Below are 27,792 nucleotides of genomic sequence, written 5' to 3' on the forward strand. Positions count from 1 at the left end.
GGAGGAGAGGGAGGGGAGGGAGGGGAGGGTAGGGAGGGTAGGGAGGGGAGGGAGGAGAGGGAGGAGAGGGAGGAGAAGGTGACGCGGGACGGCGCGGGAGGGGAGGGGAGGGGAAGAGAAGGAGCGGGAGGCGGGAGGAGCTCCTTTCCCTTTCCGAAGCCTGGCAATAAATAAACAATAAAATATGAAAAATACAATAAATAAATGAAAGACTTTTCTTGAAGGGAACCATAGCCAATAAACCCACAATAGGATACGGCGTTGAGAGGTTATGCTGGCGTCGCTCGTCGAAGGATACAGCTCGGAGGAGGAGGAGGAGGAGGAGGAGGCGAAGGGGAAGGAGGAGAAGGCAGGGAAGGGTAAGGACACTAAGGAGAATGCTGCAGAGGGGAAGGACAAGGAAGGGGCGGAGGGATCAGGTGAGCCAGCCATCCTAGGCCCCCTCTGCTCCCTAACGCTGTGAAATGTCCAGGAGCGAAGAAAAGGAAGCTACCGAGCGCTTCGCAGATGATGGCCTCGACAAGTAGCTGGGCAAGGGACGACGATGAGCAGACCGAGGAGAAGAGCGTCGATCGGATCGGCAAGGAGTACCACAACGTTCCTCCCCCCACTGGCGTGAGGGCTAGTGATACCATCGGGGAACGAGCGGACTACATCAAGCCAGCGGTCGGAACGTCTGTGGATGCAAACAAGGTCATCACACTGTCATCAATCACTACGAGGAGGTCGCCTGTCATCCTGAGCTCCTTGCGCAGGTGTACACTGGCCAGAGGATGCTGGCGAATAGCTCCTTGGTACCTCCGCAGCTGAAAGGGAGGAAGAACGTGAACACGGAGGACGTTGGGTGAGTCATGCAGCATACTTGTGTGTGGAGCATGTGCTGAGGAGAACTTTCCTTCAGGTCCTGGACGACAGAGAAGAGATACAAGTCGAAAACATCCGAGTAACGCTGCACAGCTCTTATGCTCAGAGTGTTTGTTTGCGGGCAGACACAGTGAACAAGGGGTCTTTCTAGCATTTTCACCCCTTAGTTACATCCTCCTTGCCCAAGGGATCGGGCCTGCCCCTTCCCTCCCTCCTCGCCTCCCTCCTCCCTCCTCGCCCTTCCCATTCCTCGCTATCTCTTCCTCCTTTCATGCCCCCCTCGATCCCTCTTCTCTGCTTCCGTTCTTCACTTCCCTTTCCGCCTGCGCATCAGGTCCTGCTGCAGGTCAGCGGCGGCCCTCTCCTCCTTCCCCTTCCTACCTTGACGTACCAGTCGTCTGCGTCCAAGTACGGATCGTACGATCCTTCATCTTGGGTGATGTCGGCCCTGCCGGGAAGGTTCAGGAGCTTTTAGCGCTACCAACAGCTCACCGTCCCATCGTGATCACTTCCAGTTCCTCCTGCAGCTCCGCAGCCTCGTAGTATCTCTCCTCCCGCACTGCCTCGACGATCGCTGCCGCTATCCTCCCCCTCCGTGACTGCGGACTTTAGCTCAACCACCTACTCCTCCTCCTCTGCGCTGCCCTCACCTGGTTGGCAGCCAGCTGTGAAGCCGTCCCGTAATCCTCACGCTCCACGGCTCGTTGGATCATGACGATGCTGTAAAAGTATCTCACAATCCTCCTCTCCCTCCCCTTGTCGTCACCGTCTCTCGACTTCATCCATGCCCGGCAGCACCAGGTCCTCCAGCTCCTCCTTGGTCGCCTTGCTGGAAGAAGGAACTCCCTGCTCTGCGAGGATGAACCGGAGCTGCTCGACGCTCATTGCCAGCAGGTCGGAAGCCTTCATCTCCCACGTCTTCTTCCTCAACGCCTGCCCGAGCACACCAAGATCACCCGCTGCAGTTTTCCCAGGGGAACCAACTGAGTCTCACCTCCTCCCTTATCTTGGCGTTCTTCTGCGATTCTCGCACTCTAAACATGAACTTCTCGGCCGTCTTGGGCGTCCGCCATGCAACAGGCTGAGATCCGTCGATTGAAAACTTATTGCTGCAGGAACAAGTCAGAGGCCCGAGCCCTTCCCCCCTCCTCCCTCTACCGCTCCCCCTCGTCGCCCAGGTTGACGATTCTGCAGCACGTTTCCTTGTAGATGTCCTTCCTGATGTAGACTGGGCTGCCGAACTTGGTCGCAAAAGCAACGGACGCGGCAGGACTGGCGACCATCCTCATCGGCTGGTCCGTCCCCTCCAACTCGCCCCTTCCGAAGAGGATGCTTCCTCCCAGTGTGATGGAGCTCCCATCATAGAGCGAAGGAACCTGCCCGACGCTCTCACTTTCTCCTCTAGCAAGAATGGCCAACCTCATCGATCATCACTCGGTACGGCGAGCAGGCGGCAGCTTCCCACAGCCTCTGGATGACCTGCGAGGGTTCAGCAAAGGAAAGCAAGATCCACGACGTTGACGCACGTCAAGAGGACTGCGGAGGTTCGTCTCGCGATTGATCATCTCTACCGCCGATCGTCGCGCTTCAGGGCCCAAGTCTTCGAAGGGGAGAGCGTCCCAGAGGGGCCTGGGAAGGGCTAAGGAAAGGAAAGTGCGCGACATGTTTAAGCTGAACCAACTTTGTGGCGACGACAGCCTGAGACTTTTCGAGCAGAGACAGGCACCGATTTGACACCTTGTTTGAAATGACCTCCTCGAAAGAACGAAGACCTCCTAGCAACGTGACCTCCTCTGCCAGTCAACACTCTTCATCAGTCAAACTTGCCATGCCCACATCATCATCCTCACCCTTCGATGCCACAGGGATCGGGACTGCTCTGCGTTGCCCTGAGACGGTGAAGCTGTCTGATGTCGCTATGCGTGACTGCAGACCAAAACCATCCTCCCCGAACTCCAAGGTCGGAGCGAGGAAGACCAGCGGGTCGTTCCTGTCTATAAGGAGGTTGGAACCAACAAGACTGACGGCCAAGAAGTCCTTCATGTCCTCATTGAAGCTTGCAGTGATCTTCGTTGCGCTGCATGCTCGATGAATCCTCGTCCAGGCACGAGGTTGAGTCGAGAGCCTCTGCTGAGGGAGCGCGACTGGGGCCAGGAAAGAGCATGAGGGTTGGAGGCAGGCAGCGAAGACGATCAGCGACCAGCAGACAGACGAGGGAGCTGAAGAAGCGTGTTGACAACAGGCAGGTAGAGATGTTGATGACGAAGCAAGGTCTCCCCTATCACTCCTCCTTCTCCTCCTCCTCCTCCGCTCGGTGAGCGTTGCCGCCTTCCCCGCAACCCCTTCCATGGCGCAAACAATCTTGCGCCTGTAGTACCCCCTTTCTTTACCATGAAATTACCCCCACCCCCACGAGAACCAGATCTCCGCCGAGTTCACTTTTTCGCTAGTTCACTAGTAGTGACTCGATCAGCAGTAGATGCGCACGCGGCAAGGGATATCCCTTGTGTCGGATATCTGTTAATGTATCACTTGACGTTGTTTATCTCTATTGATGTGCGTTGTTTATCTCTTGATGTGCCATTTCGCGTTATGTATCAATTAGTATATCATTTCATTGTTGTTTACCTACTAGTCACAGTGTATCATCTAGGCTTCAGCAGGTGTCACTCACCACGCAGGTTCCTCCAGGTGACATACTTGCGATGTCCAGATCCGATCTTGATGTCATGCATGTCCTTGGGGATGAGGAGAAGCTCACAGACATGCCCCTCAAGACCGAGGTTGTAGGCCTCCTGGCATACGAGGCACAGGTGGATGGCGACGTCCCGATAGCCTGCCGTGCTCCATGGGTCTAGGTCGGGATCGAGACGGTTCTTGATCCGCTTGACGGAGATATCCTGGTCGAGCTTGATGCACCTTACCGCGACTATGATGTCTTGTATATGCTCGTAGACGATGCTCTCTCGACAGACGTCGACTAGACGAGACGAGTCTCCGTCGTAGCACCGCACGACCTTCTCGACGCCTCGGGACGTTGACTTCTGCTTGCTCCACTCCACCTCTGCGTACTGCAGGACGTTGCCAGCTTCGAGCTCGCACTCGATAGTCCCACCGTCAGAGGCCGACCGCCTTAGCTTTCGAAGACTTCGGTCATTGCCGGGCTTTCGCTTCAGAAGCCCATTGGATCTCCGAGCGATCTCGTACACTTTCCTTCGGAACACGTTTTGTATGATAGTCGCATGCAGGTAGATCTGATCGAGACTTGTGACTGGAGTGATCCAGTCATCTTGACTTGTTGCTGATCCAAGCCTCAGCATCGTTGAGATCGAAGTGCGTGCTGTTCCTGATGGCTGATTCTTGTCTGTTGCTGCAGATCGCTTGGTCGGGATCCCGGCAATGAGAGCGCTAGGTAGCCAGGAAGAGACCGAGCTCTTGCTACCTTCTTTCTGCAAAGGCTCATCAGGAAGTCTACGTCTAGTATGACGTGGAGGATCCTGTGAGCTCCATGTGAAGTGCTGAATGAATCCAAGCTCCTTGCTCAAGGCTTCGAGGTCTGCAGGAAGGAAGTTGCTCTTGTAGACGCTCTCATACCTCTCGAAGTCTGCCTTCATCATGCTACGGCTCCTTGACCGAACTGATATGAGCCATAGCTTCGCCAACCCAGCGATGACAAGCGGCAAAAGTCCCTGAAAGATGAGGTTGGTAAGTACAAAATCCCTGATCCCAAAGACAAGATTGCAGATCTGATTGACAGAGTTTCCGAGGCCGATGAGAGACAAACCCAACAGAAGTCGCGTCTCCTGATGTAGCAAGACGACAGAGAGGGTGCCAGTGATCAATTGAAACACTCGGGTCGCACAGATCACTGCTCTGGAAGTGACAGTATCACCAGGGCTCATCTCAAGAAAGATGGAGGGCACAATCGCGATGTACAAGACGTAATATCCCGCGATCAAGCTGTACTTGGCGATGACATAATGCTGCGAGACCAACGCCACAAGCACTGCGACGAAAAACAACAGAGAGACGCAGTTGGTAGACAACCAGATCTGATCGTAGATTCCTCCGTCCTGCGTCGGACCTCTCTGCATGCAATACAAGGCTCGGGACCGTGAGACTCGCTCCAGCTCTCCGCTCCAGCTCTGAGCAACCCACCCGTCTCCTCGGTCCGTCTCGAGGACAAACTCCGTCCACAGCATGTCGCTGTCGGCAAGGCCGGGGGAAGCCACGAAGTAGATGCCATTCCAACGCACGTCCTCGCTGCAGCTCAAGCGCATGGCCTCTGCTGTGGTCGTCAAGTTACAAGGCACCCACGTCAGAAGCCTCTCGTTCATCATCAGCCCCGCAGACTGGACCTGAAAAGCTACTGAGCGACCATGATGCGACTCTCTGACGTTGAAGTGCGACAGTCGGAGCATCGACCAGTCGTAACCTTTCTGCATCGAAGAAATGCGTGTTGCCAACCTGCTGGTCTGGAAGCCAAAAAGAGCAATGTCTAGCAGAACAAAAATAATCATCTGCCATTTGGTGAGAGCTGCAAGGAAAGGCTTGACAGTGAACAGAACGCTCAAGTTAGGCGAATTTTCAAGGCCTTCGATCATGTTCTTCACTTTGATGTCCAACGATTGCAGCGACTGGACAGATGCCTTCTTGCATATCCCCTCCAAGTCCAACACTCGCTGCTGGAGGAGCGAGATCGTTTCCTCGAGCTGGGAAGGCTGAACTTCACCGCCGACGAAGTCATCCAGCTGAGACGAGGAGGAGGATGGCCGGTTAGAGGCCTCGCATTGATGGAGGGGGGGATGAGCTTGTACGTGGAGGGGCTTGCGGTCTGTGGGAGGCCCTTGAAACTGAGGAAACGTAATACTCGATTCAGACAACAGGTCAACGTCGTAAATCTTCAAACAACATTCGGCTGAATGAAGGCACTTGTCTCGGTCCATCGTCATACCGTACCGGGACTAGCTTACCTTGACATCCTCCTCCTCCTCCTCCTCCTCCTCCTCCTCCTCCTTGAAGCTGCTTCACGGCTCTCTAGCTCGCTGGTGATAAGACCCTTGCCAGTCAAACATCCAGAAATACAACCACGGGTCCTAGCAAGTTCATAGGAAGAAATCTTCCTTTCATAGCACTACTCTCTTAGTAAGGTCCTAGCAGACATTCTATCATCGAAGTAGGACCTCTTCCTAAGACCCTGTCATAGTAGCATATCCGAGTCATCTCTTGTGCTCCGGGGCGGGCCCGGAGAGCGAGCTGTTGATGAGGCGGACTTGCCGATTGAAATGTTGAGTATCGTCCATCGCGACCTCCACAATGCATCTCCTTCGTTGCTGCAGCGTTGCCGCTCAATGTTGGGGAGCATGGGAGTCACGATCCGTCGATTCCATGCTCCATGCTCCATGCTCCTTACCCCATGCTCAATCATCCATCATCCGTCCTCGCTTCCCTCCTTCCACTCGTATTCTACTGTTGTATCCTCATTTTTCTTGTATTTCTTGCCTTGTCAACCTCTCTCCTTCTCTCCCTATTGGCTGAGTGGATCTGCTGCACATCCTTTTCCTCATGAGGTCTCAGGGTTGGGGATCTTAGAGTTTTATTATTTCCCTTCTCCTTTGGGATTCAGGTCTTTGAAAGAATCTTCCTTGCCCGTTGATGCCTAGTATCTGGTGTGCTTGCTTCTCACTCCTTCATTTACAGGAGGAATGATGTCCTCTCTCCTCGTCGCCGACATCAAATCGTTCCTGAACAAGCACCGCACGAAGATTATTGCTTGCGCAGTAGGGGGGACCATGTTGTTGTTGTGGAACTCAGGGCGGCTCTTTCCGAGTGATGACGATCTTGTGAAGTTTGTGAGACGAGAAATGGAGGAGGAGAAGCAGAAGAAGGAGAAAGAGGAAGGGAAGGAGGAGAAGGAGGAGAAGTACACAGAGGAGGAGGACGATGATTTCGAGTTCCTCAGCAGATCCTTGATAGATGGAGACGGGCATGCAGCGTTCTGCCTGGAGCTGAAGAGGATCCGATCGAAGTTGACGCAGTTCTTCGACCTTGAAAGCCTCAGGGTGAAAGTTCAGGAGGCAGACAAGCTCCACCACCAGAATCGCTTCCTCTTCAGAAGGATGCTTGTCACCAGCAGCATCGCCAGGACCATCGCTGCTGTCTACTGCGTATGCGTAGCGAGAACCCTGATGCACTGCAAGCTCCTGCTCCTGCGGAGAGAGCACAACCTCACTCAGACGTCCTTGTCCTCCTTTCTTGGGCTGGACCAGGACAGCAATCACTTCCTGTCTATCCGCTGGGCCGACTCGATCTGCCAGGTGGTGCAGGAGGGAGTAGAGACTGCGTTCAAGGGTCTCTCAGACGAGCGTCTCCTCAAGTCGAGCATGGATGTGCAGGAGGTAGTGGGCAAGGTGAAGCAGTCCATCCTTGTGGCGGCCGAGCGGAAGGGATGGGGGACCGGGCTGATCCGAACTCCGTCCCCCCTCGAGAGGGAGCTGGGAGGAGGATGGCTGGGGCGACTACTGCTGGCGGACAACCGGTGGAGGATGAAGGAAGGCGAGCGGGGAGCTGGAGTATGCGACTTGGAGTGCTGGATTGTGGAGGAGCAAGTCGAGCAGCTTAACTCAAACCTTGCCCTGGTAGCTTAACTCTAACCTTGTTCTGCTCTTCCTCTCCCCGTTCATTCTCCCTCCCTCTTTCCTCCCTGAATAATCTTCAGGGCGCTCCATCTCCTTCTTCCTCTGTGTGTTCCTTCGCATTCCTCCCTCCGCACTGTTCCCGGTTGTCGCCTTCTTCCTTCCTTTCTCCTTCCCCATTTCTTCTCTCCTCTGACTTCCAAGACCATCAGATGATAGGAGGGCATGGCTTTGACAGTTCGGCGAGTGGGGCGATCGACGTGGGGCTGGACTTGCTGACGAAGCAGGTGAGTGGATTTGAGGGTCGAGCAAGGAGGGAGCTGACGAGGCGACAGATTTCAACTCGGTTGAGCGCTGGGCATCCTGCTAGGGATATGAAGGGAGAGGAAGCCACACCGGTACCTGCCTCACCATTCTTCATGTTTGCCTCAGTCTTTCGACCTCCGTCCCCTCCTCCCTTCCTCCTCCTCCTCCCCATTCTGTTCCTCATCCTAACCCTCCTGCTTTAGTCGAGATCCTCCGACTCAGTCCCGTCAACGCCACAGGGCCACTTCTCCCTGCCTCCTTCGGTGAGCAGCCGGGCCTGGGAGGAGGAGGTGTTGACTTTCTGACGCAAGAACTCCTCCTCGTCGCTCGCCCATCCTATCACAAAGATCGTCCCAGTGATCTCAAACCAGTTTCTTGCCATTCTTTGCACCCGTAAGTTACGATCCCTTCACTGTTCCTCCATTCTCACGCAGTCGGTCCCATCAGCATCGGAAAAATCTCCTTTCAGCAAGATTTTTTGCCCTCCTCCGCGGTATTTACTCATCCTCTCACGCTGCCTCCCCAGCATCTTTGCGTTCTCAGCTTCATAACTTCGCTCCTCGATTCCTCCTTCCTCTCTGCACCAATTCGTTTTCTTCGCCTCTCCTCCGATGCCCTCCCTCCCGCTTTTTGGAGCTTAGATTTCAGCAGGAACATTCGCAATGCAATGTACAAGATCGAGATCTGATGTACATAGACCGACGAGACTCCTGGGTCTCTCCTTATCATGAGCTTGTGCCACTGCCTCCCACACCTTTCTCCTTCCCTGCCTGAATTCCTGCAATCTCCTCCCTTCCTTGCCCTTCCCTTCCCTTCCCTTCCCTTCCCTTCCCTTCTCGTCCCTTCCCTTCCCTTCCCTTCCCGTCCCGTCCCTTCCCTTCCCTTCCCGTCCCTTCCCGTCTCCGCTCGGCTCGGCTCGGCTCGACTTCTCTTCAAAAGAAAATGCAAAGTTGCAAGTTAAGATCTACAGTCTCAATTGGTTGAACATCAGCAAACATTCGTGAATGGATGGTTCGACTCAAGGAGACATCTTTTTTTTTTACGCATGCTTCGCTCCTTCACACATGAACCAACAAGATCTTGAACTCTCAACATGTCTTGGTGACATGCTAGAAACAGATCATTACACCCACGAGGGACCGGATGTTGCCGGGCAATGAGATGATGCAGATGCGACGAGGGCTTTCAATTCATTCCATCAACTCATCAACTCTCCTTCGGCGTTCTTTGCTTCCTGTTCTTCTTTTTCAGCGACAGTCCTTCTCCTTTCACTGATGTTTTCTCCTTTAGTTTCCCCTCCTTCTTGCCAAGAGATTTCTTCTCAAGTCTGTTGGTGGTAGCGACGTCAGCAGCATGTTCCGAAAGTTTCTCTCCCCTGTCGTCTCCTTCCTCAACCATTCCTTCTTCTGCATCTCCCTCACTTTCTCCTCCCTCCCTGCCGTCTCCTTGATCCGCACCATGAAGAACTTGCATGCTCAATTCAACGTAGCTCGTCGTGTTCCCGTCAATCACTGTCACGTTTCTCTTCATCAGCTCGCTGTAGTCTGCGAAGACAGTGCCCGAGTCTCCTCCGTCCTCCTCCTCCCCCCTCTTGCCTCCCTCCTGCTACCGGGGAAGCACATCAGCGTAACGGCCCTGCCCACAAGCATGCTCCTTCACCGTGTCTTCCCAAGCAGCCGCCTTCAACTTGAGGAACTCGTCGATGGTCACTAGCTCATCATGATCGCTGGAGTAAAGAGGAACGTCTGACGTAGTGGGACTGATAGCAAGCTTTCAGAACCTCCACGGACTCTTCGCTTCTCAACAGCCTCACCCTCTTGCCTTCCTGAACAGGTACGACCTGAAGAGCTCTTGGGGAAGTGCGTCCCCCTCGAAGTCCATGCCGTCTGGAGGAAGACGCGTCATCCTCTCTTTCCTGATCTCCTACGACACGATGAGAGGTTGGGAGGAGGACAGAGCTGTCGACCTCGAGGAGGAGAGGGTCGAAGAGGCCATGGCGCTCTTTCCAGGCCGCTCTCTGCCTGTCAACACTCCTCACTTGCAGAGCAACTCTCAACATGCACCTCATCCTCACACCTGCAGAACTCGAGATCACCTGCTTCACAGCTTAGGTCCTGAACAAGAGACGAGGAGGGTTGCCAACGAACTTGGATGGAACGGGGGAGGGTGCGCGGGGTATGTCGGGAAGCCATTCGGATCGATCTTCTTGGAGGTGTACACGCGGAACCCGAGCTCGTCCCTCCAGTACCTCAGCTTCAATCTCCTCTTGTTCTGGCCTTTGTTCTCCCCTGAATCCGCCCCTCCTCTCAAGCGCAGGCATTCGTTTCCTGCTACCCCTCCAGCCTCTGAGTGCACTGGGCTACAGACTGTGCTCGCCCCGAGCACAGCACAACAAGCGAGCAACACGAGTCGTACACGCATGTCACGCATTCTCCTTCTTCCCCTCCTCCTCCTCCTCCCCTCCTACTGGAACGCCGCCATGCTGCACTAGTCGCATCAGAGAGGCATTTCAAGTCCCCCTCAGTTCAAGAGGTCATCAAAAACAAGAGACAGCAGCTGGGACTTCGGTCTTGTTGCTGGTGCAGAACCATAGCGGGTCAAGTTCGCTGACTTCAGTGACTTGTAGTTAGCTCCAGCGAGGCCGGCCCGCAATGTCGAAGCTCCGAAACCGCCATAATCGGGGACCCCTATCCCCCTAGCCTAGCAGCACTTTTTCCACCTTGCTTGCCCTGGGCTTTTCTGCAGTCGGTAGGTGGGGTAGTCAATGCCATGATGGGACAAGAGGGGGTACCGTACTCCTGTCCGCGCCGCGATGGCTACACCGCCAGGAAGCAAGCATGAAAGAAAGATTGACAATGAGCAGGACTTGAAGGATACAATGGACAGAGAGATCAATCTCGACATCGCTGACAGCCTCCTCCAGACGTTGAGAAAGCAAGAAGACGGGCCTGCAAAGCCACTGGTGCTGTCGTCGTACAACAACAAGGGTGGGGTCTTGAAGACAACCACTTGCGTCGAGGTAGGCTTTGCTCTGGCAGAGATGGGATTCAACATTCTGCTGGTGGATCTTGACTCTCAAGGCTCTCTCACAAAGTCCTTGTTGTACCTGGAGGATCCTGAGAAGGAAATAACATTCTCCAAGAGAATACGTGTCGGCGGCCCGAATGGAGATCGCTTGCCAGTGGAGGATGACAACGGCTTGCCGATCATCAGAGAGGTCTTGAACGGTCTGACTGAGATAGTCAACCCAGAGGATACCGACACTATGCCCAAGAAGCTGACTCCAGTCCTCATACAGGAACAAGGGCAGCCTGAATTCCTAAACCCTGATCCCTCGATGCGAGAATCCAATCCCACCCTGATGAAGAAGTTCGAGAAGCGTCGATTCGATAAGGCCTGCAAGATACAGCACATCATCTCCAAGAAGCGCGGCAAGGCTCAGGGATCTGTACACCTTGTGATCGGGCACCACAACACCTCACAGATATCGAATCGAATTGCTGTCGCAAATCAGTTCGAGAACGACGCTAGCTACCAGAGGATTCATGGGAGCGTCAATTGGCTGATCAGACAGGCAGCACAGGATGTCAAGGCAGACATCGTGATGGTCGACTTGAATCCGGACTCAAGCCAACTCAATCAATGCGTCATCATGCAGTCCGATTACCTTCTGTTGTCCACCTGGCCGGATCCTGACGGCATCGAGTGCATGGTTGACCTCAATTGCCGGCTGATTCAAGGATTGAGGTCACAAAAAGATGACAACTATGATTCCCAGGACGAATACTATATGAAGAATCGACAAGCTTGGATCCAGATGCAGCAAGACCTGTACCATCGCACCAGAGAGAGGATTAAAGATGTCAACGCTCATCTGAGGGTTGGGCCGAACATGCCGACTCTTCTTGGAGTTGCTGTTCACTCCAAAGAGCCATACCGACACCTCCGGGAGTCCGAGCAAATCCTCTCTGACAAGATCTTCAAGAAATACAGAACCCTGCAGGAAGACCTTCAAGAGAACGTATGGGTATTTGTCAAGCATGGGTCGATCCACACCATACGCAAGCTGACGGCTCGTTCAGGAACTTCAGGTGGTGGCTGCGAGATGACTATCAACCATCCCAAGGCACAGCACTGCCTTGGAGGAATATGGAACCATCAGACGCTCAAGTCACTGAGCAAATCGCTGAGAAAGCCGATCGCCAACATTAACATCCGAGACCTTGCTGGCCGTGAGCCCTCGGAGGAGGAAGTGATTCTCAAGGAGGAGTACTCTTCTAAGAACATCGACGACGCCATGATGCATATCGCTGAGCACAGAATTCGGATGCATCGCATCGCCCGGGCGATTCTTCACAACATCTCCTTGAGCTTGACCCAGATCAGGCCTGAATTCCGACACGACTGGACCAGCCCGGAACTGCTGACCGTTGACTGACTGCGAAGGAGCCTGGCAGTCAGCCCGGCCGCGTGACACGCGGGGGGCCCGGCCCAAACCGTTGAAGTCGGGCTGATTAAATTTTTAGTTAAAATTTTAAGTAAAACTTTAATTTTCGAGCGAAACATGAGCCCGTCGGGGAAATGGCGGGAGGGAGGGAGGTGGCGGGAGGGAGGGAGGAGTTAGCAGGGAGGAGTTACGGATGGTATGAGGGGCAAGTAGGGAGGCGATTAACATCACTGACGCTGTGGGCCAGTCGCAAGGAGCGCACGAGCAGCTAGAGCGATGCCAGAGCTTGCGAGTCGGCGGTAGGGATGGTCTACCACGAGGTGCTGTTTGCCCTGCTCGGGCATCCTGGATCGATAGTCTGTGAAGCAGAGGTGCTTGACTTGCCATGTCCGACCGAGAATCGTCCTGAGTGGTTGACGCAGGATGAGAGCAACAAGGGCTACGTGGTCAACAAGCACGCCAAGTTCCTGGCGGACAGTGAAAAGGTGAAATGGGTAAGGACGAGAGGGGGGAAGGAGTTGACAGCTGGTGTGACAGGAGCTGCTCACTCGTATCGCTGCGATAGGATACAACTACTCGGTGATCAACTCCTTCATCAAAGATGTACAGCAAAACATGGAGGAGGAAAAGCCCAAGGACGCGAATCACAAAGGGCTCTACTTGAGGGCGTTTGTTTCAGGGCTGAACGAGGTCTGGAGATGTCCGAGAGGGTCGGGGCAGTGCTGATGTTCGTGTACAGATGTTGGACGTGTACCGGTCGACAGTGCTGCGGGTGGAGCAGGCCTTGATCGAGGACCCTGGCCTGTCGCTGACCTACTTGCTGTCGGAGGCTGCAGACTTTGAGATCTTGTTTCCCTACGTCAAGACGCTGATCCAAGACATCGGCAAGCTCAAATCCCACGGCTGCCAGATGCTCGACCTTGTCTCGAAGCACTCCTGCAGCGGCATCTCGGTTGTCCAGTATGCGCTGGAGAAGGTCCTTGGGAGGATGAACATCGTGCTCTACAGCCAAGTCAGCGCCTGGATGATCTATGGGATCCTCAGCGATCCCCATGGGGAGTTTTTCATCTCCCCGAGGCAGAGGAGGGTGGAGGAGAGGCAGCTAACGGGAGGCACGAGCCACCAGAGGATGTCGGGGAAGCACCACGAGGACCAGCTGTTCGAGCTGAACCTCAGAATGAAGCCTGGAATCCTGTCAGCCGTCATGCTCGAGAAGATCTTGTTCTGTGGGGTGGCGATGAGGGTCCTGATGCAGCCCAACACTCGCCCCGAGGATCGGCCTGAGGCCGAGCAGATCGGCAGGTTCAACGGTCAGATGAAGGCGATCAGCAAGGAAGGCTCATTTCACCGTAATAAGTTCGAGTCGCTAGTCGACGAGGTTCACCAGTACCTCTCCAAGCGCCTGTGGCGGCTGGTGGTGGAGCGGGCTCGGCTGCCGCTGCACTTCAAGGCCTTGAAGGACTACTTCTTGCTCGCCCGCGGGGACCTCTACCAGGCCTTCATCGAGAACACTAGGGGCCTCCTGTCCCTCCCTGCCTCTGACACCGCCGAGCATGACGTGAACGAGCCGTTTAGGCGAGCAGCGCTGCTGAGCTATGCGGATGAGGACGAGATGTTTGCTCGAACGCGGCTGGTCATCGGGACCTTGCAAGAACAAGAGAAGGTACAAGGGGACAAGGGGGAGCAAGGGGAAGAGGAAGGGCTTGACAAGCTGCGAATGGCCTACGATATGGAGTGGCCTCTCTCGACTCTGCTCTTCACACCGGAGGTCATGAAGCAGTATAACATCCTGTTCTCCTTCCTCCTCCGCGTCAAGCGCGCGCAGGCTGAACTGCAGTTCGCATGGCACCAGACGCAGAGCGGGAGGTACGGGAGAGCCATCAGCAGCGTGCTACACAAGGCGTCGAGCTCGGGAAGACACATGGTGAACCTGTGGACGGTGAGAGCGGAGATGGCGTTTCTGGTCAACAACTTGCTCTACTACCTGCAGTGCGACGTGCTCGACGCGCAGTTCGAGATCGCAAGGAACGTGATCAGGTCCAGTGACGACTTCGAGACCATCCGAGCGGCGCACGTGACGTTCCTCGAGAGGATATCCTCTGACTGTCTGACGCGGAACAAGCTCGCATGGCAGACTGTCAACATCCTCCTGAAGATTGCGCTGAACTTCGCCCGACGTATGTCGCAGTGGAAGACGGTAGAGAAGGGGATCGTGTCTAGCGCAGAGAGCAGGCAGAAGTTCACACTGGGAGAGGCAGGAGTAGGAGGAGCTGAAGGTAATGGTGGGGTTGGGATAGGTGGGCTGTCCTACTTGGGATGTCCGATCACGGTGAATGGGGAGCTTAACGTCATCACAAACTTCAGCGAGGAGGACAGGGAAGTGACTGTGTACAAGCCGCTCAAGACTTCAGTGTCAGGGGACATGGAGCCTTGTGCCGAGGACCTCATCGGAGCCCGATACTCCATCGAGGCTCCTTCAGTGACAGGAGAGGAGCTGTCGGAGATCAGGCTGAGGTTCCAACGCAACGCCCTCCTCCTTTTCACCGTCTTGAAGACTTCACAAGCGCACACGACGCCAGTCCTCTCCCAGGTAAGATTCTGCGCTCTGCCCTCCACCTCCTTCGTGACTTTCCACCACTCCAGCTGCTCCTGCGGATGGACTACAATGGGTTCTTCGAGCAGAGCAAGGCCAAGTGGCAACAAACAACTTCCAGATGAAGATTTACTGTAGATGATATAAATCTGTTCCATTCCACCATCCACATTCCCCAACCCCCTGCCCTCCTCCAGCCCTTCAACAAACTTCAAGTACTCGAGACTCGATTCCATCTTCGCTGCAGGCTCACATTCACAACCTTCAGAGCTCCGCCGTTGATTGCACCCCTCTCGAACGATAATTCCACCCAGCTGCCCTGCGGGCCCTGACAGCGCGTCAGCATCGACCGACGGCTCCTGCTCCTTCTCACCAGGATGTAGGGGGCGATCTCAGCTCCTGTCATCCCTCTCACTGACCTCCCGTCGATGGAAATCAGCACGTCTCCTTCCTGCTCCTGCCAGTCACCCGAGCCCTTCAAGAGTCGCTAAGCAGGGCCCACCTCGATCTGCCCGCTGTGGAAGGCAGGAGATTCGATTGCGAGGGACTTGACGGCTAACTTAGGACGGGGATCTTGATTCAGCGCTACCATCTGCTGGAAGGCGATCCCCAGCCCCACTTTCTCTGCGTCCGTTCCTATCACGCGCGGGGAGTACTTGGCGAGGCCTGTGGGAGGAGGAGCAGGTTCAGCCTTAATTGAGGACGGAAGGGGGAACGAGCGACTGCCCAGAGGGCAAGGGGAGGCAGTCATAACCTGAGGACTCAACGTGTCGGGTGCCAGGATCCCTGGGAGTGGCAGGGTCGTTCCGGTGCGCCCCATCAGATCGCCTCCTCAGGTTGGATTCTTGAAAGTCTTCCTCCATCCTCACTGCATCGTCTCTCATCGGGTTGATGACCTTAGCCGAGCAGCATCCTGTTGTTCCCACATGCATCAATCTGTTCAGAGCTCTCACACTCCTCCTCCTCATCTCACCCTCCAGCCAACCGAAGAAGGATCCCCCCGCCATGCCTGCTCACAACATTCAGCGGTCGGCAGTTTCATCCTACCGCTGAGGAGCAAGAGAACTTCAGATCTCTTATGACCCATGTGCCATGTCTTTCTTCTCCCTCATCTACTTTGTCGTGTAGCGAGGTGCTCCCTCCTCTCCTCCCTCCCTCCTCCCTAGCCACGGGATCTACATCGGCGGCGTTTCGGCCACGACCGAAACAAATCTTCACCGGCTCGTCAAATTTGAAATATTTCCCTGGATGAATTGAATTTTCTTTTCAAATTTGAAGTCAAAGAGGCAAACGTGGTAAAAAGAGTCAAAACTAGTCGAACCTTGAAGGTGTCAGAGAAGGGAAAGCGAAATAGAAGGCAAGGAGGGTGGGAGAATGAGAAGTGTTCGAGAAGAGCAGGAGATAGGAAGGAGAAGGAGAAGGAAAAGGAGATGGGGAAGAAAAGGGGAGGAGAAGAGGATGGAACGAGAAGTGTTAGAGAATGGAAGGAGATGGGAAGGAGAAGTGTTCGAGAAGGGAAGGGAAAGAGAGGACGGAAATCATGAGATGAGAATGGAAGGAAGTAACAGAGCGAGACTGTGAATCTATCGATGTAAGGGGAGGGACAGAAGATTGTCCCAAGGAAGGGATGACGAAACAAGATGAATATCAAGTAGATGACATTCTGCAGCAAGCACAGGACGAGCCATCACTAATTGAAATACACAATCCAATTTATTGCAATCTTACGATATCCAATGATTAGTAGATGAATCATATTTTAGCGCTTCAGTCAAAACAGTTCAAAAGTTCACTTGATCCAGCTTACAATCTTGAACATGTGGCAGAAGATCCTCATACAAAGATGTGATGTGAAGACCTTGTAGATGTTGGGTTGAGCCCCCGAAATCAGTTCGTAAGCCATCCACGTTCTGGATGTGGAGTCACGTGATGTTGAAAGAATACTCAAGAAATGACTAACCTGAGCAATTATGAAGTCCTCGAGACTTCCGTGCATGCATTCACAGAAAATCATTGCCTCCATTCCAATTTGCATTGCAAGACCATCCCTTGTCTTTGCTGACTCCAAATATTGGGCTTGTTTCAAAGCTTGCACAACTAGCTTTGTAAGTATTCCTTCTTTAGCACGTAGTTCATCCTGGAATTCAATGATCATGCATCGTTGTCAAAGAATTCTTGCAGCTTACATCAATCGATTTCATATGGTTGATTTGTACTTGCAAAGAGCCTTTGCTGCCCCAAGCATTTTGAATTGTCTTAAGAATATCTGACTTCTGCTGTGTCAATGCGTGATATCTGTTGAATTGTCGTCGGAGCCGTTCTCGATCCTTGCCCCAACAAATTAGAATGCAAATATGTTATGAGAAACATTGGATATTTACCTCCAAGGGATGAAAATCGAGCACTAAATTTGAGTTCTTCCTTGCAATTATCCAGTGAAAAGCGTGATTTGCATCGCTGACGGTATCGAATTCGATCAAAGCATAGTCATTCTGATGGACTACAATTGACGAAATTCCTGAAAAATTTCGCCTATTTGTTCAAATGAATAACGTCAGTCCCTGGCTGGTAATATTGTGAGATGCAAAGAGGATTACATCTCAATCTTGATGTCATCAACAAGTGCTTGGGTGCTTGACTTTGATTTTTGATGTGCATAGATGAGACACGTAGATTTTTGGTGGGTGTAGGATGCAATCAAAGATTTCTCGTCTGCAAGCACTCTTACTGCTTCCTCAGCATCGCATTCTGACGCAACTCAAGTCAATATAAGATACATCCCAATGGAAACTTACTGTACTTGAATGTTACGATTGCATGACGGAACTGCGAATCCACTATCAGGTTCTTAATCGTTCCGAACGGCTGTAGCGCTGTCAAAACTTCTTGCTCAACAGTAAGTGCTGATGATGAATTGAGCCCAACAAATATCGGATTTGAACGTAAGGCAGGAATATGTCTCCTTGGAAGAGTTAAATCTCTGTTTAGTTCAGTATTCGAGGCGTAAGGTGACATTGTGACTCTTTTGGCAAATTGGATCTTGCAATACCAAAACGAATTCCTGTCATTTATGTCAAATTGTAACAGTAATATGGAGTAATGAAGAAAACTTACTTATCTTCATTTAGGGTCTGTTTTGCGTGTAGCGCTTGTTTCTCAGTCGCAAATGACACAAAGGCATATCTGTAGTGTAGAAAAAATCAGCCAGCTGCAAAAGCAACAAGAATTGGGTCACCTCAAACGTATTCCGGAGGAAAGAAGAGAACTTGTTTGGCAGATGTTGATACTTGTGATGGTGCCAAACTTCCGGAACTCCTGCAAGCATTTAAAGCATTTAAAACACTTGCATTTGTTTGGCATAATCATTTCAACCTGAGTCAGGGTAGATTCTGTTGAATCTTCCGGAATCATTGCCAAATGTAATGTCTGCAATCAAGCTCGTATCAGAACAAGTAATTCTCAACGAAGTTTTGATTTTATAGCACCAATTGCTGTCTTGGACAAATCACCTCTTGATCAGAACCTTTCAAGGCAATGATACCCGTTTCACTGATGACTGCCGGATTATGATCTTTTCGGCAAGTTGGACCGAATGCACATCTTCCAGTATCATAGAAAAAAGAGCAAGGCTCATGGCCAGGCTGTCGTGGGTAAACACCTTTCACAATCTTTGCCTCCAACTGAAGTCGTGACTGCATGTATTGGCATCAGTCTTACAAAGATGTTCATGATTTCCCAAAATGATACCCGATTTCCCGGTCTCTCGATAACAATGTTCTGTTTGTCGGAGACTGCAACTAGTTTTCCCTCAAATATGGTCCACAGACCATGAAATTGAGGAACAGTCTGAACTTTCTCTGATGTGACAACGACGACCTGAAGAAGATAAGCCGAAAACGCAATCGATTCATAATCCAATTCACCATGGTATTCATCAAGCGAGCAAGATCTCTTCGAGCAAAATTTTGCGGAAGTTGGGGAGCGTTTGTCTTAGTTTTCATGTTCACTTGAGAATCTACAAATGCTTCGACATTTGTTGGCGATCCCGATGCTCTCATTTCCATATCAGGCTTTTCGACCGAAATTTTAGGACTGTTCCAAAAAAAATCATCAATGCTGAGAACCGTGTTGTACATTTGGGTTGCCTACCTAAGCGGCTCGTCATAGCCAATCAGGTTCTGAATTTGTTCCCCAAGGTCAAAAATACTTTTCACCATGCTGATGAATATAGCTTGAGAAATAGAGACGAGTCCTCGGATGAAGGAGGATAACAGAGAATTCGTTCTGGACCACGAGAAAGATTTCGTCGGCAGGCAGTGAGGCGAGGACAGTGAGAGCTAGGAATCAAAGAAGAAAGAAGAAGGGCGAGGAGGAGGACGACGAGGTGGTGGAAGCAGCGCGCGCGCGTCAGGTTTGTGGGTTCGAGGGCGGGAAGCGAGTTTATAAACTGTGGGGAGGGAAAAAAAAAGTCAGGTACCGTAGCAAGGGTGCGATTGTGGGGGGTACGGTTGTCTTCATACCCCTGTAGAGGAACACAAATGGACCGGTCTGGTGTACCCCAGATTGTATCCAAGGGAGGGTGATGATAAATTCCATATCCCCGTGTTCCCTGTCATTCAAGGGGGTCGGGTGGATCAAGTCTGGGGTCGCAATTCTCAGGGATTGCGCGGGAAACTCTCCGTTCTACCAGTCTGAGAGCTGCTCGAGAGAGAAAAGTCATCTTAACAGTTCCAAGGGCCTCATCAAAAAAGAATGTGGACCGTAGCCCCACCCGTCCATTCCTTCGGTCTTCAACAACTGTCCATGCAACCCCCTACCCACGTCTTTCCCTTGGGCAACTCATGGAATATGGGTGGGGTAGTCCAGTACACCAGCAAAGGAAAAAAGACACCATTTTTTTGGCGGGAAGGATGACCCCACCCCCTCTCTTGAGCTGCTTCAGTGATCCCAAGAGGGAGTTGGTAGGGGTGATCGCATCCTGCAAAGACACGATCAGCTCCCCCTACCCCACCCTCCTTAAAACCAGCCAATGACCCGACCCCGAAACCCTGGCCCCTCTTCCTCTTCCTCTTCCTCTTCCTCTTCTTCCCCCCGCCCCCGCCCTGCCCCTCTCCCTCTCGCTCTCTCCCTCCCTCTCCCTCTTCGTACGTGTCATCTTCTTCACCTTCCGTCCTTCTGTCAACTGTTCGCCCTCCTGCTGCACCAATTTCGTCTCCGTTTCATCTCCCCAGTCAATCACTGTCTTTCCCTCTTGTTGCTGGATTCTTTCATACACTGCAAATCTTCTCCTTCCATTTGCTCTTGTCAAATCAGCCGGTGCCGAAATCTGCAAGCCAAGCATGTCTGTTTCACAACCCATGATTGAGAGCAATGCGATCAACCAACAGTTGGATAGCAGCTTCATCTGTTCATCGATTGGCATTTTTGAATCAGAACAGACGCGTTGTGGGGAAGATTTGAAACACGCGGTAAAGAATACATTCAGTAGCGAATATCCGTAGAATCTCAAAGTTTGATGCTTTTGACTAGAGATATGCTACCGTAGGTTCTACCCAAATTCGAGTCCTGGTATGCAGATGAAGACATCAGTGGTCAAAATAGGTATCTACCAAATATATACAAGGTAAGCATTCTCCGTATTGGATGTTGAAATGATGGCACAGTTTGCAGGACGTGGTTCGATATGCTATGTCACGTTCTCCTAATCAAAGTGTGAAATCCAAATCTTCATCGTTCATCAACATTTAAACACTTGAGGAGATGAACCTGTGCAATTGTAAGCTGATGAAAATGCGTGTAATTTGGCAATCCTCGTTGTCATTTTCACGATGAAAGAGAATCAGCTAGTCGTCCCAACCATGATTTGATTGCAAGAAGAGAAAATAGAAATCAATAAAGCGATGGTCCATCTTTAGATCTTTTTGCTCTTTGAAGAATTCCTCAGACTGTATACTTCGAGGATGATCCCCCTTCTGCAAAATCAGAATCTTTTGAAAGCTTCATGAAAGCATTTAAGTTTCTTTCTTTTATCGAGATGTGCATATTGAGCATCGAGAGAAGAAAGCAAAACACAAGCCAAACTGCGTTGACCTTGGTAAGAATCAAATCTAGTGGAAACCAGAAAACTACAAAATCTACGCTACTGCCCCCTTCTTCACCTTGTAACGATCCAGAGGTGGGCCAGTGTAGGCTCGCCTTACAGTGTAAAATTCGTGCGGAGCTTCACATGCAAGCAACCACATATCCTGCAAGGAAACAAGCGAATCAGTCTAATAATCCAACTGAATAAAGTTCTCACACTTACGTCACCAGGTTTGGACTCAGGATCCAAATTCATTTTTACATCTGCTATCTTGCTGGGATCTGGCTTTTGTTTGCCATGCCCAACAATGCGATAGTAATTGCATGGTCGTCCACAATCGTAATTATACGGAGGAGCAAGCACATCAAGGACTGCGCAATCCGTTTCTGCATAGAACTGAAAATACGGGTATTATGCAGGTGCATGCAGAGGAATTTCATACACGCCTCATGTAAGTTGCCGTTGGAGGTTGCAAGTAGCATCTGACAGCCATCTGACTCTTTCACTGGTTTCAAGACATCACGTATCTTCAAAAAAATCACATTTGGGAAACATTATCAGTTGTGCGTACAGTTACAGGTATTGGTTCTTGAAAGTTTGCTTCTGTCGTTGGAGTTGAATAATCTTGTTTGTCGTAGCTACTTACTAGCATTGTTCCATACAGTACTTTGCTGAAGACAGTCATATCTGGATGATCTGAATTTGGAACGCAACAGTTAGTTGAAAACATTCAAGGCTTCGCACCTACCATGCAATGGCAGTCTATTTCCTTTGGGCAATACGAATATTCCGATAGTAAAAGCTTTGAGTAATCTTGAGCAGATTAAATTTCAAAAACAAGTCGTTCAAACCTTCGTCTTCAAGAACATCGATAAATTCAATCTCATCGGTCCTGCAGGATTCTGGTTTGTACTTAGTTTCAACGGAAAAGGAAACCAGCTAGACAAACCATCGAGCCCAAGATCCTTGCACTGTATCCTATGCATGATTTCTTTTAGTCTTGTCAAATCAGCTTTCCTAAATAACAATAAAATTAGTCCACATGTAAAGCAATCAGCGGGGTTCATGACTACCCCTCGGTTGAGAACGACTTGATGCATTCCTCTACAAGATTGTAAAGGAAACAATCGTGTAAATTCAGATCTTCATCTGTGCACTTCTTGACTGTGTTGTTCCCCATACTTTCACTCTTTAGGTCTGTCATTCAAAACTGCCAACATGACATCAGCCACACAAATTGCCGAAGAGATGCAATTACCAAATCACAAGTAAGGCCTTATACGAAGGGTATCATTGCGGCTGTCAATGAAACAAATATCAAATATGCAAATCTATCAGGAAAGGAGAACATAAATGCTCTAGAGGAAAATTGAGCCATTATTCCGATAATGATCGGAATACATCATGCTGAAGGGTCAAGTTTACTTGATTTGAAGAACAAAATGAAAGAAAGCATAAGATCGGAGGACAAAGAATACTGGGAATCCAGAGGAGGAGAAATTCAATACGACAATGGTGAGGATGGAGTAGTTTCTGAACGAGCATGATGCGAGGTCCAAAACTTGATGTGTATATTTGTGTAATGCGACTGGTGAAAGAATCGGGAGAAGGTACAGAGGATAGAAGAATCTCATTAACAGCAGTATTATGTGCGCATCAAGGAGAAGACAATGAGATAGAAAATGCCAATGCAGGGACGGAGGCAGGGTTGAGGGGATGGAAAAACTGGTGAGGGCAGCTCCCTGGGGGATTCAAAGGCAACGCTACAATAGAGGTGGCAGAAGAAGGTGCAAGAGGACGTGAAGAATGAGTAGAGGAACATTGAGGAGGGAGACTTTAATCAAGTGTGGAAGGTTGTAGGGGACGAAGAGGAGGAGGAGGAGGAGGAGGAGGAGGAGGAGGAACGGGGGTCGGGTGTAGCATGGGGGACGATGCGGACAGTTTTAGAGGTAGAGTAGAGTACCCCCGGAAAACGCAATTTGTTGCGGTGGTCGGTCGGAAGTACCCCCTTGTACTACTTGTGAAGGAGGGGTACAGATGACCCACCCTACCATCCCGATGGAGGCTGGGAGACTTTTGTAAGGGTTGCCGCTTCGTTGACTTTTTACTCTTTTACTGTAGTAAACCAGATCCGCCTCAACATGAGATGAGTCCCGGCCAAGTTGAGGGTTTAGGCTCAGTGGCCCGGCCCGGCCCGGCCCGGCCCGGCCACAGACTGTACAACCTGCCCCAGCCTGATTAGATAGGAGAGGGACGGGGCAGTGATGATAAATTAGCCGCTGAGGTTGATGGAAGGGAAAGCGACGTCACCGCACCTCATGGAAGCGAGAAGATTTCGATGAACAGAACGCCTCCCATGCCCATGCCCATGCCCATGCCCATGCCCATGCCCATGCCCATGCCCATGCCCATGCCCATGCCCATGCCCATGCCCATGCCCATGCCCATGCCCATGCCCATGCCCATGCCCATGCCCATGCCCATGCCCATACAACGGTTGTGATGATTCAAGCCTGACCATGTTTGTTACTTTGTGGGAACACAAAAAAGATGATAGGTAGAAAATAGATGGTTGAGACAAGAACATCCACAAATCTGTAGCACAAGGGGAGGAGGAAGAGGGGGAGGGAACTTGGTTATGCCTGATGGCATCGATGTCCATGAGGTATTAGAGAAGAGAGAAGCGTGGAAGCTCTCAATCTCATCTGCAACAGCACAAGAATGGTCGTTTGTTGAACATCTAATATCGATTGGCAGGAGGAGCGGTTCTCTGCCCCTGGACAGCATGCCAGCGCTGACGTATGTCTATGGGGCCACCATTGCCATCGGCGGGATCTTCACCTACCAGGCTAAGTGAGGAGAGGACGGAGAGAGGAGGATGTGATGAGCTCGCAGGGGAAGCAAAGGTGCGCTAGGGTGGGGTCTCTTGTTCGGAACTCTTCTGTGCTGGGCTGCTCTGAGGATGAAAGAGAGGTCATGCTTGCTACCGCTGCGCAAGCTCGCTCCTTCCTTCCTCGCGAGTCCTTGTCCTCCCCTTCGTCTTCCCCGTCTCCTGCCATCTGCTCCATATCTCCTCGTGCTCGCATTCTTGCTCCCTCGTGAACGTCGACATGGTGTCGGCCTACCTTGCCACTGACGCCTCCTGGAGCAGGGGCCCGGGGGTTCGCGGTTATCCCTTCGTGATTGCGCTCCTTGTGTCGGTGATCATGTTCGGGATGACGGTGAGACATCAGCTGAGCAGGAGGAGGCTGAGAGTTGCTCATGGCAGGCCGCGCGAGTGCACAGGACGGGGAAGATTTGGCCGATGGGAGCGCTAGCGGCGCTGAGCCTGATCATGGGGATGCGATATGCGTCACACTTCACGATCTATGGCGACCTGTACGAGTACGAAATCTGATGGAGGGGAAGGGAGGGGACAGGCGTGTGATGGGCATCTGATGTTGGGAAGTGTTTGTGAGGAAGGAGGGTGTAAGGTAGAAGGGACATGCAGGCATGTGAGATTGATGTGATGCTGTAAGGAGAATGAAGCATCTGAGTCAACGTTGCTTCCACCGACACTCTCCAAGCTCCTCCTTCCTCTTCCTCTCCCCCTCCTCTCCTCTCACTTCGTCGCTCCTCCCCTTCTGTCCTCGATCAAACTTCTGCTGCCGCCGCCAGGAGCTCATCCTTGGAAGCGAAGCTGAGGGATGCCATGGGTGCGATGGGGACGCACTTGTTAGCTTGCAGCTGCTGGCTGGCCTGTAGCATGCGATTCAGAGGGGGGCTGGAGGGCAAGAAAAGAGGGAGAGAGGACGACAGGATGGGAGGGAGAAAGGATGGGAAGCGGCGCTGGCAGAGGGAAAGAGGACGAGGGAGGAAGGAGGACTTACCCAGAGGAATTCAGACGCTGCTCGCTCCCTGTCCTCCTCCTCCCCGAGCTTGTTTGCCACCATGGCTTTCAGATGGCAGCTCTGCATCACCTCCTGATACGCATCGAGTCGCCGGTAGCCGTCCACCGCCTTGCTCAGGTGTGTGCTGGCGAGTAGCAGGATCGCGCACGGATCCTGGAAGGGTCAAGTGTGAGAGGAAGAGGAGGAGAGGCCTGTCTGCTTGCCGTGATCGTTGAGCCCTCGGGGGAGGACGCGGAGGCTCCGTCTAGCAAGCAGCGGGCCACGAGGTGGTGGGCCTGTGCTCGCTCAAGGATGCTGCCGGAGGACATGACGAGGGGGAAGACGGACTGGACGAGGTTGAGGGCCTTGGTGGGAAGACCTCTGGCCGACAGGCGCGTCAGGACAAGTGAAGATCATGATGATCGCGGTCAACTCACTTGTACAGGTGGAGGGTGGCGAGGAGGACGATGGCGCTTGCCTGCTCGACATGGTCAGGAGGAGCAGGAGAAGTGAGCCAGTAGCGAGTCGAGCTGGAGAAGAAAGACAGGCCCGTGCTGATCAGGGAGGAAGAGGAGGAGGAGAGGAGGAGGAGAGGAGGGTATGATGACCTTGAGGCTGTCGAGGTTGAGCTGCTCGCACTTGGAGATGCACGCGAGGGCGACAGGGAAGGCTGCGTCATGAGCTCCCATCTTCTCCAGGGAGCAGGCAAGAGACAACTGAACCATGGCATCCTCTAGCTCCAGCTTCCTTGCCACACAGCTAGAGAAGGAGGAGGAGGAGGAGGAGGAGGTTAGCAAGAAAGAAGGATGGCAACAAAGCAGGTACCAATCATGTAGGCGGTTCAAGATCTGGACGGCACGAACAGGATCGTTGGTCCGGAGAAAGATCTCAGCTCTGGCCACATTCTCGTTAGCTATTCTCCTCCTCCTCCTCCTCCTCCTTCCTGTCCTCCAGCTCCCTCTTTCCTGTCCCCCGCACCCTCCCCCTCTCCTCGCATGCACCATTGGCTCTGGTCCTTCACCTGGCTCTCTCCGCCGCCACGAGCCCCGCCGACTCAGCAGCGGAGATGAGCATGGAACCCATCTGGAGGGCGATAACCTGCGCCCGGTGCAGCTGATTCCTGTACAAGGAGCGAGCGAACAGGAGGGTCCATGCCGACTGCAGCCAGAGGTGGAAGTGAGCGAGGGGGAAGCCCTCTTTGACCCCGCAGATGTCCCGCAGCGCCCTCCTGGGATCCACGAAAGCTCCTTCATGGCATGCCGAGGAGCAGAAGGAGGTGCAGGCGTGATCGGCTGCTGGGCTGGAGGAGGAGAAGGCAAGCGGCTGCCGGCCGTGCGCGTGCGCAAGCTCGAAGTGACCGTAGCTGGACCAGATGCCGGACTCCAGCAGGGAGAGCGAGTTGGTGAGCTCGTCTGCGTCTGCGTCCGTCTCGAGGAGGAGGGTCTTGCAGGCCACCAGAGCGTCCCAGACGGACGTCGGGATGGTTCCAACTGCCCGCCCATGTCATCAGTCTTGGAGGAAGCCGGAGATGGGAAGGGGGGAGATCGGAGCGAGGAGCGAGGAGAGAGTAAGGGAAGGAGGGGAGGGCAAGGGGAGGGAGGGAAGACATGACGAGGGGAGGGAGGAGTGGAGGAAGGTTACACTCTCACCTGCTCCAGCATCTGCTGAAGGCTTTCCGAGCGCGTTGTCCTTCCTGGTGGTGCTCTGCAGGCGATATTTGAGGAGGGCCAGAACGGCCTCACCCTGCAGCTTCGTCATGCGGAGCTGGCAGGCGCGGAGGATGCAGCGACGGATCAGCTGTCCTTCGAGCTGGCGCTCGCCAGCGACTCCAACGAGGCGGACGAGCCAGAGGAGCGCGTGAGCGAGGCAGTGATGGTCTGACGTGTGCTGGGCCAGCCTCACACACTCCTCCAGGGCCTGCAGGGCCATTGCCATGTTGCCGAAGCGGAAGTGGAGGGCCGCGAGGTTGAGGAGGGCCCAGTGGAAGACGGGCTTGTCGCGATGTTCCGCCTTGTCCGCCTTGAGCGCCTTGCCGTACATGCCGTAATCGAAGTAGCGGTGAAGGTGGTCAATGGCCGCAGTGATGTCTCCTTCCTGCATGGCGTAGAGGTACCGCAGGTAGGAGGCGCCGGGAGGGTCTCCTGCCTTGCTCAGCGCCTTCTCCAGCTCAGGGTCGATGTGCAGGCGCTGAGAAGATCGCTCGATGAGGCTGGCATGGCTGTGGATGAAGTGCGAGAGGTCCTGGGGGGTACTAAGCTTTTCCTCTCTCATCTTCTCCTGCGACTCCAGCGAGAAGTCCTCCAGGTACCTCTGCATCTTGGAGTACAGGTCCGACAACCCGTCGAACATGGTCGTGTGGAACGTCAGCAGGACTTTGCGCACGAAGATGCCGAGGGCTGAGCTCGAGTTGAGGTTTGGGGCCGAGTCTTCACAGGTCACATTGAGCTGGAGGACGAGCTCGAGAGACTGCAGCGTGTCGAAGAGAGCGTCCGGGGAGTCCACCTTCCTCATGGACCGCACTAGCTGGTGGGCAAGAGCATGGCCCAGCGGCGGGTGGAGCTGAGACAGGGCAGAGCACAGCTGGCTGAGCGTCATTTCACGGAAGTCGTCGACCGGCCGGACATGCTCAAGGAGGAAGAGGGAGAGGACGGGCCGCGCGTTGGGGGGGATGTTCTCCGGTGTGCAGAGATCCTGGATCAGTACTGACAGCGCGACCTTGTGCGGGCTGAGGGCGAAGTGAACCTTGCTGTTCATGGTGAAGAGAGGGAGTAAAGCCGTCTCTTGTTGCGATGTTCCTGATCCTTCTTGTTCAAGTCATCGATGGCGCTCGGGGGTCCTGCAAGTCCGTGGTCAACATGGGATTATGGGACAACTGGGGAACAAGAATACAGCGGAGAGCGGGGATCAGGACAAGAGGCAGAGAACGTGCGGGCAGTGATGAACAGATAGCATGAAGAGGAGGAAGTTGACGATGAGGTGCTGGAAGAGGAAAGGTC

General features: G+C 52.9%; 11 protein-coding genes across 11 annotated transcripts; 5 read left to right on the plus strand and 6 right to left on the minus strand.

Moving 5' to 3' along the window:
* Positions 1 to 271: 271 nt before the first annotated feature.
* GUITHDRAFT_106640 (hypothetical protein) lies at positions 272 to 947 on the plus strand (the record flags this gene model as incomplete). The annotated part of the gene is made up of 4 exons (XM_005834575.1): positions 272 to 419; positions 473 to 693; positions 756 to 844; positions 902 to 947. 4 exons carry the CDS (start codon positions 272 to 274, stop codon positions 945 to 947), a joined length of 504 nt encoding a protein of 167 aa, XP_005834632.1.
* A 224-nt stretch (positions 948 to 1,171) lies between these two features.
* Positions 1,172 to 2,907, minus strand: GUITHDRAFT_106641 (hypothetical protein; the record flags this gene model as incomplete). Its single annotated transcript, XM_005834576.1, has 11 exons — positions 1,172 to 1,201; positions 1,246 to 1,312; positions 1,357 to 1,463; positions 1,515 to 1,584; positions 1,631 to 1,797; positions 1,859 to 1,973; positions 2,023 to 2,240; positions 2,284 to 2,343; positions 2,391 to 2,493; positions 2,591 to 2,657; positions 2,715 to 2,907. The coding sequence occupies 11 exons, from the start codon at positions 2,905 to 2,907 to the stop codon at positions 1,172 to 1,174; spliced, it is 1,197 nt and encodes a 398-aa protein (XP_005834633.1).
* Positions 2,908 to 3,530: 623 nt separating this feature from the next.
* Positions 3,531 to 5,816, minus strand: GUITHDRAFT_106642 (hypothetical protein; the record flags this gene model as incomplete). The annotated part of the gene is made up of 1 exon (XM_005834577.1): positions 3,531 to 5,816. The coding sequence occupies one exon, from the start codon at positions 5,814 to 5,816 to the stop codon at positions 3,531 to 3,533; it is 2,286 nt and encodes a 761-aa protein (XP_005834634.1).
* Positions 5,817 to 6,728: 912 nt separating this feature from the next.
* Positions 6,729 to 8,493, plus strand: GUITHDRAFT_137414 (hypothetical protein; the record flags this gene model as incomplete). The annotated part of the gene is made up of 6 exons (XM_005834578.1): positions 6,729 to 7,502; positions 7,712 to 7,786; positions 7,835 to 7,897; positions 8,009 to 8,068; positions 8,117 to 8,198; positions 8,447 to 8,493. 6 exons carry the CDS (start codon positions 6,729 to 6,731, stop codon positions 8,491 to 8,493), a joined length of 1,101 nt encoding a protein of 366 aa, XP_005834635.1.
* Positions 8,494 to 8,830: 337 nt separating this feature from the next.
* Positions 8,831 to 10,226, minus strand: GUITHDRAFT_162667 (hypothetical protein; the record flags this gene model as incomplete). The annotated part of the gene is made up of 5 exons (XM_005834579.1): positions 8,831 to 9,407; positions 9,465 to 9,564; positions 9,619 to 9,728; positions 9,844 to 9,881; positions 9,953 to 10,226. The coding sequence occupies 5 exons, from the start codon at positions 10,224 to 10,226 to the stop codon at positions 9,012 to 9,014; spliced, it is 918 nt and encodes a 305-aa protein (XP_005834636.1). The 3' UTR covers positions 8,831 to 9,011.
* Positions 10,227 to 10,617: 391 nt separating this feature from the next.
* Positions 10,618 to 12,243, plus strand: GUITHDRAFT_137416 (hypothetical protein; the record flags this gene model as incomplete). Its single annotated transcript, XM_005834580.1, has 1 exon — positions 10,618 to 12,243. One exon carries the CDS (start codon positions 10,618 to 10,620, stop codon positions 12,241 to 12,243), a length of 1,626 nt encoding a protein of 541 aa, XP_005834637.1.
* A 314-nt stretch (positions 12,244 to 12,557) lies between these two features.
* On the plus strand, positions 12,558 to 14,970 carry GUITHDRAFT_106647 (hypothetical protein; the record flags this gene model as incomplete). The annotated part of the gene is made up of 5 exons (XM_005834581.1): positions 12,558 to 12,623; positions 12,675 to 12,746; positions 12,790 to 12,942; positions 12,992 to 14,842; positions 14,896 to 14,970. 5 exons carry the CDS (start codon positions 12,558 to 12,560, stop codon positions 14,968 to 14,970), a joined length of 2,217 nt encoding a protein of 738 aa, XP_005834638.1.
* Positions 14,971 to 15,056: 86 nt separating this feature from the next.
* On the minus strand, positions 15,057 to 15,777 carry GUITHDRAFT_106648 (hypothetical protein; the record flags this gene model as incomplete). Its single annotated transcript, XM_005834582.1, has 4 exons — positions 15,057 to 15,173; positions 15,219 to 15,302; positions 15,348 to 15,511; positions 15,600 to 15,777. 4 exons carry the CDS (start codon positions 15,775 to 15,777, stop codon positions 15,057 to 15,059), a joined length of 543 nt encoding a protein of 180 aa, XP_005834639.1.
* A 1,661-nt stretch (positions 15,778 to 17,438) lies between these two features.
* GUITHDRAFT_106649 (hypothetical protein) lies at positions 17,439 to 19,062 on the minus strand (the record flags this gene model as incomplete). The annotated part of the gene is made up of 10 exons (XM_005834583.1): positions 17,439 to 17,593; positions 17,641 to 17,710; positions 17,867 to 17,906; positions 17,960 to 18,028; positions 18,081 to 18,160; positions 18,218 to 18,271; positions 18,331 to 18,401; positions 18,673 to 18,721; positions 18,769 to 18,937; positions 18,995 to 19,062. The coding sequence occupies 10 exons, from the start codon at positions 19,060 to 19,062 to the stop codon at positions 17,439 to 17,441; spliced, it is 825 nt and encodes a 274-aa protein (XP_005834640.1).
* A 4,619-nt stretch (positions 19,063 to 23,681) lies between these two features.
* GUITHDRAFT_152046 (hypothetical protein) lies at positions 23,682 to 24,465 on the plus strand. Its single transcript, XM_005834584.1, has 4 exons — positions 23,682 to 23,780; positions 23,823 to 23,900; positions 24,079 to 24,148; positions 24,196 to 24,465. The coding sequence occupies exons 1-4, from the start codon at positions 23,713 to 23,715 to the stop codon at positions 24,322 to 24,324; spliced, it is 345 nt and encodes a 114-aa protein (XP_005834641.1). The 5' UTR covers positions 23,682 to 23,712; the 3' UTR covers positions 24,325 to 24,465.
* A 95-nt stretch (positions 24,466 to 24,560) lies between these two features.
* Positions 24,561 to 27,550, minus strand: GUITHDRAFT_137419 (hypothetical protein; the record flags this gene model as incomplete). Its single annotated transcript, XM_005834585.1, has 7 exons — positions 24,561 to 24,665; positions 24,797 to 24,970; positions 25,081 to 25,177; positions 25,234 to 25,274; positions 25,405 to 25,543; positions 25,818 to 26,286; positions 26,446 to 27,550. 7 exons carry the CDS (start codon positions 27,548 to 27,550, stop codon positions 24,561 to 24,563), a joined length of 2,130 nt encoding a protein of 709 aa, XP_005834642.1.
* Between the last annotated feature and the right edge of the window lie 242 nt (positions 27,551 to 27,792).

Source organism: Guillardia theta (assembly GCF_000315625.1).
Source record: "Guillardia theta CCMP2712 unplaced genomic scaffold GUITHscaffold_25, whole genome shotgun sequence".
Lineage (NCBI taxonomy): Eukaryota > Cryptophyceae > Pyrenomonadales > Geminigeraceae > Guillardia > Guillardia theta.